This window comes from Dipodomys ordii, unplaced genomic scaffold, assembly GCF_000151885.1.
Source record: "Dipodomys ordii isolate 6190 unplaced genomic scaffold, Dord_2.0 Scaffold43, whole genome shotgun sequence".
In the NCBI taxonomy this organism is placed as follows: Eukaryota; Metazoa; Chordata; class Mammalia; order Rodentia; family Heteromyidae; genus Dipodomys; species Dipodomys ordii.
Window position 1 is genome coordinate 2,716,538 of NW_012267259.1, and position 9,550 is coordinate 2,726,087.

Genomic DNA, 9,550 nt, shown 5'->3' on the forward strand with positions numbered 1-9,550 from the left:
CCGACCGACGTTGTAAAGCTCGTTTGGGACATGACAACTTATACTTCTCGTTGTTGCATCAGGTCCACCTGTATCCTTAAACAACTGCTTTTTCCCCCTCTCCTCCACAAGTTATACTGACATCAAATATAGTGAAAGCAGGGGTTATACTGAGCTCCACTCCAGTTTTTGAGTAGTTAATTGGAGATAAGAATCTCACAGACTTTTGTGCTTGGGCTGGCTTCAAACCACAATCCTTAGATCTCAGTCTCCTGAGGAGCTGGTGGCATGAGCCACCAGCACATGGCCACTTCTCTGTTTTTTAACGTTGATCACAATGCTGGTGATCAGACCTAGGGACTGCATGCTAAGCAGGTGCTCTATCACTTAGCTACATCCCCATGCCTGTAACGGTTTTTCTTTAAGTTAAATTCTAGTTACGGGATATGGTGCAGGCTCTCAGTTCAGTTCCAGTACCCCACCAACCCCCACCCCCAAAAAAGAAAGTCTAATTATAAGAACAAAAGGTATACTTTAATGTTATCAAATATTTCCACAGGGAAAAATAGTATTAATTTATAATATACTGTTAGATATCAGTATATCTTTAATTAACCTTTCTTTTGCTTGTCACTTCATAATCATGAACATCAAACCGGGTGCTAGTCAGTAGCTTACGAATTTTAATCTAAGCCACTCAGGAACTTAGATCTGAAGATAAGTTCAAAGGCAGTCTGGGCAGAAAAGTCCATGAGACTGTTCTCTCCAGCAAAAAAAAAAGAAAAGAAAAGTTTTCTGTCCTGTTAGGCTGACTTCTTTTTTGTCATATGACATCAAAAGAAAAGTCATTTGTTGAGGTTTCTTTTGTTTGTTTCTGTTGATGTTTGAGACTCTGCTCTAAATGTATGGAATGTAAGAAGCCAAAAGAAAACCCAAAGAATTTCCTACCATGTAGTTCTCATCCCATAGTCCTCTGCTAGTCTGCCTTCTCTCCTCCTTTTAGAGTGGTCTTGTGATTGTTGCCAAGAAATATACTACCCTGAGATTTTAGTTTTATAGTAGACCCTTAGTATTTGTTTGTACATAGTACACTGAGTAATAGTACATTCAGGAAAATACACAAGTGTTCAGGATGTATAAAGTTCAGTATTGTGATGAGAAAGCTTAATTTGTTTTTCCCATAACATTGTCTGACTTGTGTTAAAGACATGCCACCTTTCAACAAATCTAAATATTTTGCTTTATTAAATTGGGCATCTTTATGGCTTGGGAAGATCACTATATATTTTTTAATTTTTTTAAATTTTCATTTATTCTTGCTAGTCCTGGAGCTTGAACTCTGGGCCTGGGCACTCTCCCTGGACTCTGTTTTTTTGTTTATTTGTTTGTTTGTTTGTTTGTTGTTTGGTTAGTCATGGCACTTGAATTCAGCCTGAACACTGTCCCCAAGCTTTTTCACTCAAAGCTAGTGCTCTACTACCTTGAGCCACAGCACCAGTAAGGGTTTTCTGGTGATTAATTGGAGATAAGAATCTCTTGTATTTTCATGCCTAGGCTGGCTTCAAATCGTGATCCTCAGATCTCAGCCTCCTGAGCAGCTTTGTGGTAATCCTAGCTACATAGGAGGCAGAGACCCGGAGGATAGCAGTTAGAGAGCAACCAGTACAAGACTTCCTTGAGACCCTCCATCTCAACCAATAAAAGCTGGGTATGGTGGTATGTGCCTGCCATTTCAACTCTTGAGAAGCATATTAGGACCCACCTAGATTAAAAAATGTGAAGCAGGCACCAGTGGCCAATGCCTATAATCCTAGCTACTCAGGTGACTGAGATCTGAGGATCACAGTTCAAAGCCAGACCAGGCAGGAAAGTCTGTGAGACTTATTTCCAATTAAGCAACAGAAAACTGGAAATGGCCCTGTGGCTTAAGTGGTAGAGTGCTAGCCTTGAGCTGAAGAGCTCAGTGACAGTATCCAGGCCCAGAGTTCAAGCCCCAAAAAAGTGAGTTTATTCAAAATAAATAATACAAAAAGATGGGGGTGTGGCTAAAGTGCCTGCTTAGCAAGCTGGAGTATAGAGTTCAAATTCTATACAGCCAGAAGAAGAAAAAGAAGAGGAGGAAGAGGAACTTTAAGAGTAGTAACAAACTGGGCACCAGCGGCTCACACCTGTAATCCTAGCCACTCAAGAGGCTGAGATATGAGGATCACAGTTCAAAGCCAGCCGGAGCAAGAAGGTCTGTGAGAATCTTATCTCCAGTAAACCACCCAAAAAACCAGCAGTGACTGCTGTAGCTCAAGTGATAGAGCGCTCACCTTGAGCTGAAGAGCTGAGGGATAGTGTTCAGGCCCGAAGTTCAAGCCCTATAACCAACCAAAAAAAAGAAAGAAAAGGAAAGAATAGTAACAATTAGAAGCAAAGGAGTAAATTAAAACTGGTTTTTCTTTTTGAGAACTTAACTATATGAAACTACTACCTGGGAAGAAGCTTTTTATACTTCTCATTTGACGTAAGACTAAGACACTCATGACTTTGTTGAAGAGATCAGAAATCCACTCAAGCCACCTTGCCTTGAGCCTCCAATCTTTTATTCATAATATGTTCCCTGATTCTAAATCTGAATCCTAGAATGAAAACATCTGGTTCAATGCAGGTTAGGTTTTCTCCCTATCAGGTGGTTCTGACTAGGTAGTGGAGTCCCCTATACACAGAAGTCCCCCAAGACTACCTTTCCAGTAGGGCTGTGGAGAAGGGCAGGCTGGGCAAATCACCCAAGCGTCTGCTGGACTGGCCTACAGTAGAACTGAAATCCATGAAATATATGTATCAAAGAAATGCTAATAGTTCTTCTCTGGGTCAGGGGAAGTGAGTAAAGCACATTAAATGTATGAGACGGCAGTTGATTTTTGTTTTATCTTTTAAGCTTAAAAGTTTTCAAATGTCTTAAAATAAGTCAAAATAGTATTTTTTTGTCTTGAGAGATAAAAATACCGTTGTTCAAAGTTCATTTGCATGTGTTCTAATGGTACATACTTTTCTGATAGGATCACACACAGGACCTTCACAGTAATCTTCCTTTTTTTTTTTTAACAGGTTACAGAATACCTGTATGCTAATAAAATGGCTTTCCGATACCCAGAACCTGAAGACAAGGCCAAATATATCAGAGAAAGAATATGGCGAAGTGAATATGATTCCCTGCTGCCAGATGTGTATGCCTGGCCAGAAGCTGCATCCCGCCCTCCCCTGATAACAGAATAGAAGCGCTCTACCAATACTGTCCATGCTTCAGGGAACTCTGCCTTTTTTTGTTAAGGCAAAGATAATGTTCTCATATTTATGATGTCATGTTTTATTTTTCCTCATATGAAGTTCTTGACTTTTTCCCCCCACAAATCTATATGTGTGTTGGAGGTAGATGTGTTGTTGGCAAGGAATTACCCTACAGTCAAATAATCAGAATGCTTTGGTTTCAGTGTTTGCCCCTACAAGAAATGTTAAAAATGTATTTGTGGCTGTCTTCACTTGTACTCTTCTTCCTCATGCTTGCCAAGGTATTTGTTCTTTGCAGTAATTATCTTTCACCCACTTATTTTGGGGGCACTAAAATAGAAACTTCCATGGGCATGAGAATTTTGAGAAGCCAGTAAAGAAAATTTGTCACTATCTAAATACACACACACACACACACACACACACACGTATATGTGTGTGTGTGTGCGTGTTTTATCTTCAGGCGCTGAAATTCCTTTCTAGTAGACAGATCTGGGAAAAAAAATACAAAAAAAAATCCTTGCTTATTTTCTAGAACTGAATCAAGGCTTAACCAACATTATGAGAGGGTAATAGGAACTTAGGAACTACTACTGTTGCCTGTAGGCAAATAAAAGTCATTTGAAAGAACAATGTATAAATATCACTTTTATTTAAAAATACCATAAATTTAATAGTTTTACATATACTATCTTATTGCCCAACTAGAAATTTAGTTCTGTTTATGATCAAAACACATAGTTTCATTCTTTGAACTTCCTTCCAGTTGATGGAGTATGTGATACTTCATACATATATTATGTCTAACATCATGTGACTTTTTGAAAATAAATGATAGTCTTGTTTCACATGTGAATGAGTTGTATTTAACTAAAGAGACTATACCCTTATTGCAACAGTGATGATCTTTGTTACTTGAAATAATGTTGGGGTTCATTTGGGGCCATCCTTCATTATTACTAAAAGTGACAGCACTTTCTGTGTCTACTACTTTTCAGAGCTAATTTGCATAAGGTAGGTTTTCAGACAAGGAAATGCCACTCTTAATCTAAAGGAGGATTCAGAAGTATCCAAACAATTGATAGTTTGCTTACTGTGTATGCTTGGAGTGGACAAAGTTTCTAAATGCTCATTGTAGACTAGTAACAACAATAAAATATGGTTACCTATCAGCATACATAGTTGATACTTCTCCATGGGAAAATCTCCTTTTTGTTGTTTGTCTTCCCTTATGCCTATAGTGATTGATTCTCAATTTTGAACATAATTTTTTTAAGCAAAGAATGCTTGAAATGACTGTCATTTGGAGTATGGGAATACATAGTGGGTTAGTTCATCTAACAAATGAGTAAGTCAAAAATCTGTTTCATAAAATAATGAACTTAAAATTTGATTAAATAAAAGTCCCCCCCCCACATGGGTTTTTTGTTGTTTGTTGTAGGGTTTGAACTCATGGGCTGGGCACTGTCCCTCAGCTCTTCAGCTCAAGGCTAGTGCTCTACCACTTGAGCCACAGTGCCACTTCCAAGTTTCTGGTAGTTAACTGGAGATAAGAGTCTCATGGACTTTTCCTGTCTGGGCTGGCTTTGAACCATGATCCTCAGAACTCAGCTTCCTGAGTAGCTAGGATTACAGGCATGAGCCACCAGCATCCAGCTTAATTTTTCATGTTTTTGTCAGAACAAAATCACCTCTGAAAATAGTCTGTGTGAAATCTTGACTTTCGTTAAACATGACAAGCATATGGTTAGAAACCTGTTTTTGTTTTTGTTTTTACTTATTGAAGTCAGAGATATATACTGAAAGTAATTTTACTAAGATGCTTGTTTATGAACTATGTATGAGTAATCATGAATGTCATTAAATGTTTAAGTGAAAAAATAGGCTAACTGTAACCAGCTTACGTAAGACATGAATCTTATATTTCCTTAGCTTTTTAAAAAAGTTACCTATTTTTATTATGTTCTTTCCTGAACATTATGTAACAAGTATAAATAATTGGATGTAAGTTGAATTTAAAGTTTTTAATTAAGAGTACAGACAGGAGCTGTTAACTTGAGAAGGTAGAAAGAGACCACCATGATTTCCAGTTGGGCTGCTCTTGAAAACTTTGACCTAGCAGAAGCTCTCTTTTGGATGGAAAAGAATTCAATCAGGAGTCATTTGATTTTTAGTGAGAGGAAGTGAGCACCCCTGTTTTTCTCATCTGTCTGGGTTGTGAAACAAAGTGGACCACCAATGAGGTTAAGGTTATAGGCAATAGACATTAAGGAAAAATATACTTGAGATTTTGGTTAGGATGGATTTTAATTTTTTTTCCTTTTTTTTTTTTGAGTTAGGGTCTCACTCTGTAACTCAGGATAACCTCAAAGGAGTGAGCCTCCTGCCACAGACTCCTTAGTGCTGGAATTACCCAGATAGGACCACCACATCAGGCTTAAGGATATTTTCTGTGTGGGTATGTGTGTGTGCTGGTACTGGGTCTCAAACTAAGGGCCTTACACTTTCCCCAGCTATTTTGCTGGTGAATTGGAGATAAGAGTCAGGCTTTCTAAACTAGCTAGCTTTAAACTATGATCTTCATATCTCAGCTTCTTGAGTATCTAGGATTATAGGTATGAATTACTAGCACCTGCCTCAAAGGATGGTTTTTTAACCAGGAGGCTGTTCAGAATCACTGTGAACCTTCTTTTCAGTAGAGATGACTGCTCTTCTAACAGTCCCAGCCTTGGCATGTGTGTTTTCAGCTGAATCCCCTCGGATTCTGCACACATGTTCTTTGTCCTCACAGTCACTGTCTTAGAGTGGGCCTTTAAAGTTAGATCATCTGGACATCTAACCCATGTTGTTCATATACAGAGGGTCAGGGATAGGGTGAGATTGGCTTGAAGCTCTGCATTTCTTTCCTCCCTCACTTCCTCCCTGTCCTTCTTTCCTTCCTTCTTTCCTTCCTCTCTTTTTTGCTTTCTTTTCAACAAACTCCCAGCTGATACCTTTGGGGCAAGTACAGAGAACAAGTTGAAAGGCATTCTGCATGTGGTATGCACTTTTTGGGGGGGAAGGGGTCCAGTCGTGGGGCCTGAACTCTGGGCCTGGGCGCTGTCCCTCAGCTCTTCAGCTCAAGGCTAGCACTCTACCACTTGAACCACAGTGCCACTTCAGCTTTTTTCTTTTTGCTTATGTGGTACTGAGGAATCGAATCCAGGGCCTCATGCATGCAAGGCAAGCGTTATACCACTGAGCCACCTTCCCAGCCCCTGGTATGTACTTTTTAACTGTAATGCTTAAATACATGTTTCCATTTCTATGGAAAAGGCCTGAAATTAGGTCTCTCATCTAGTTTCATTACATTGAGTTTTTTCAGGCTAGTTATAAGAAAAATTAATATGCTACCTTTGTGTAAATACATAAAAACCGGTGTACTACTTAATTCCATATTTTAGATTTGTAGCATGCTTAAGTGAGCTTAGCAGTTTTCATTTGCAAAAGAATGAGTGTGTGTATGTGTAATTTTAATTTTGTTATTTTCTAATGATAAAACTAAACTTATCCTTGATCTTTTCCCTAAATTATCATCCTCTGGATTTGAAATAATTCTTTACATTTTTGCAGAAGAATTGCTAAATGAATTGAGACTCAAATCTGATCGTTAAGGAATGTGAAACATTAGTTACTCCTCCCAGAACTGAGAAAGCCCAAAGGAGCTACTGATGGAATAGCAAAAGCTTTACCTTGGAAAAATACCTCATCCAAATGCCATGTACCTTATTTCTCAAGCTATTTGATAACCCTTATGGATAACTGTCACACTCCAATAGCTCCAAAATTGGCTCATTGGGGCATATGTAATGCTTGAGAACATTCATATAAATCTCAAAGCTCTTTACTAGAATTTTGCTTACACTGATTCCATATTTCCATCCAAAACAAGGCTACCTGTATCTATTGCAGACATTGCTGACTGTAGATCATGGCACAAAGTCATTGTCAGCTGATGATTTGCTCTTAATGCATGTAAATGTTAAAACGAAGCACTCTACCGACAAGCTAAAGTGACAATGTTTTAAATATTCAAGATAATTCTGCTACAGAAATCTTCTTTCTCATTTGAGGTTACCATAAGACATTTTAATGTTAGCCCAGAAAAAAAGAAATCCCAACAATGCCCTTTTCAAATTTAAGTAAATTCATGGGGCTGGGAAGGTGGCTCAGTGGTAGAGTGCTTGCCTTGCATGCATGAGGCCCTGAGTTCAATTCCTCAGCACCACATAAGCAGAAAAAGCTGGAAGTGGCACTGTGGCTCAAGTGATAGAGCGCTCACATTGAGCTGAAGAGCTGAGGGACATTGCCCAGGCCCAAAGTTCAGGCCCCACAACAACAACAAAAAAAAATTTTTAAGTAAATTCAGGAGAATCTAAAAAAGAGAACATGACTTATTGCATGATTGTCTAATCACTGAATACTTAGATTTTAAAACATTGTTTTCCTTTCTTAGATTTTGGACAGTTGTGTCCTTCAGAGAAAAGTATGGCAATATTCATAGTTCCATTGTATAGAATGTCTTCACTAGTCAAATCACTTTAGTATCTCTGAATAAACAGGATTTGCCAAGAAATAAATTTCACATAGCTATGTAATCTTGTGTTCAAGTAATAGTTGAGGTTGCTACTTGGAAAGGATATATTAAATATCATCTAAGTTTGTAGACTAAGGGAAATACTCTGCAGTTTTGAAAGTATTTCTTCTGTGTGTGTCTGTGTGTGTGCGCGCACACGCACCTGTATCTGGGTGCCTGCGCATGTATGTGTGCACACCTGTCTTATTGTTTGCTTTGCTTTGGAGTTTCTGTTTTTGGTTGGTTTGTGGATTTTTTTTTCCTTAGGAAAGGGGCACAAGACAGTGTCTTACATAGTAGCTCACCCTAAACTCAAATTCACAATCTCCCTGCCACAGCTTCCTGAGTGCTGGGATTAGGTTTTCTTTATGTTCTAGAAAAATCATTTTCCTTTCCCTCATGTTAAGTGTGTGTTCTACTAAACCATTGTTCCCCTATAGTCATTGAATTATCACCAATACATTTGGCATATACAGTTGACAAGTGATAACAAACTAGATTGTGTGGGTATTGCCTGCTCTGTACCAGGTATTGTAAGTATCTGGAGTATTATGATAACCTCTTTTTCTTAGCCATTACCCTGTTTCACAGACAAGGACAGAGAGGTTAATGACTTACCAAATATGTCTGATGAGTAGCACCAGGCTACTTAACTCACACGCCTGTCAGTGAGGAAGAGCCTCGGAGGCAGTTTTATGTGGAACTTCAAGCATGGTTTCAATTGAACATTTGAAAACATGTTTTCCACCAGTTCTTAGAATATTCATCTTTAGTCCTGTTCAATGCACTTTGTCAGCTCATTTGATTGTTATTGTGTTTCATTGATAAATACATTATTGACCTTTTATATTTGTTCATCTCCAACATTATTTGATGTATCCATTAAGAATTGGGTTTAAACTTGATAAATTACACCAAAGATTCTCAACAGCCCTCTTTTAATGCCAGTAATATGTCTGAAGCCAGTAACTTACCACTTTTGTTCAAATCAATTTCAATAACACCTCTATATCATGCTACTTTCACTGTGGTTCCTTGTATGTTCATGTCCATCTGTATTTTAAGGTCTATTCTAAATGATATTGCGTGTATGCATATTCACCTCCTTTTAAGAAAGTAAAAATAATTAGAAAGTAATGATAGAAAATACATTCCTAGAGTCTTATATGTTAGCTAAATAATTGAGGAAAAATTCCTGCTCGGTGTTTTATGTACACTTTACCTAATGAGCTTTAAAACTGATAGAAGTTAAAACAGTATTTTTACAACTAATAGTTTTGTGTTCTCTGTATAATATCCCAACATGCGTTCCTCACTTCAGGGAGGCCCCGCATTGCAGCTCCTTGCTTACTCTCCCTTGTGTTCTGAGTACAGTGGTGGAAGGACCAGTCTTGTCATTGCCCGTGGGAATAGGTTCAGGAACTAGCATTCACCTTGTGTAGAGTGTATTGTACTAGACTGCCTTCTTACAGATGGTTCCCAGAATCAAGAACCAGCCTACAAACATGTGACGTCTTTTTTCACTTTTTGTGATATATCACTTGTAATGAGATGTGTGTTCTTATATTTTCTTAGTAAAATTTTCCTATGTATAAAAAAATGCCTGGTGACCTTATTTTTAAGAGGTACTCTGTATAAGGACACTTAAAACTTGATATTCCCATAAACCTTAAAACACACACA

The 9,550-nt window shown here is 38.1% G+C and overlaps 1 protein-coding gene across 1 annotated transcript in view; it reads left to right on the forward strand.

The window, feature by feature from the left end:
- Me2 (malic enzyme 2, NAD(+)-dependent, mitochondrial) overlaps window positions 1-4,108 on the forward strand; it is a 45,735-nt gene extending 41,627 nt beyond the window's left edge. The window contains exon 15 of the mRNA XM_013018970.1: window positions 3,073-4,108. Within this exon, the coding sequence (XP_012874424.1) occupies window positions 3,073-3,240 (168 nt within the window). The 3' untranslated portion in view covers window positions 3,241-4,108. The remainder of the gene's footprint in view (window positions 1-3,072) is intronic.
- Window positions 4,109-9,550: the final 5,442 nt, after the last annotated feature.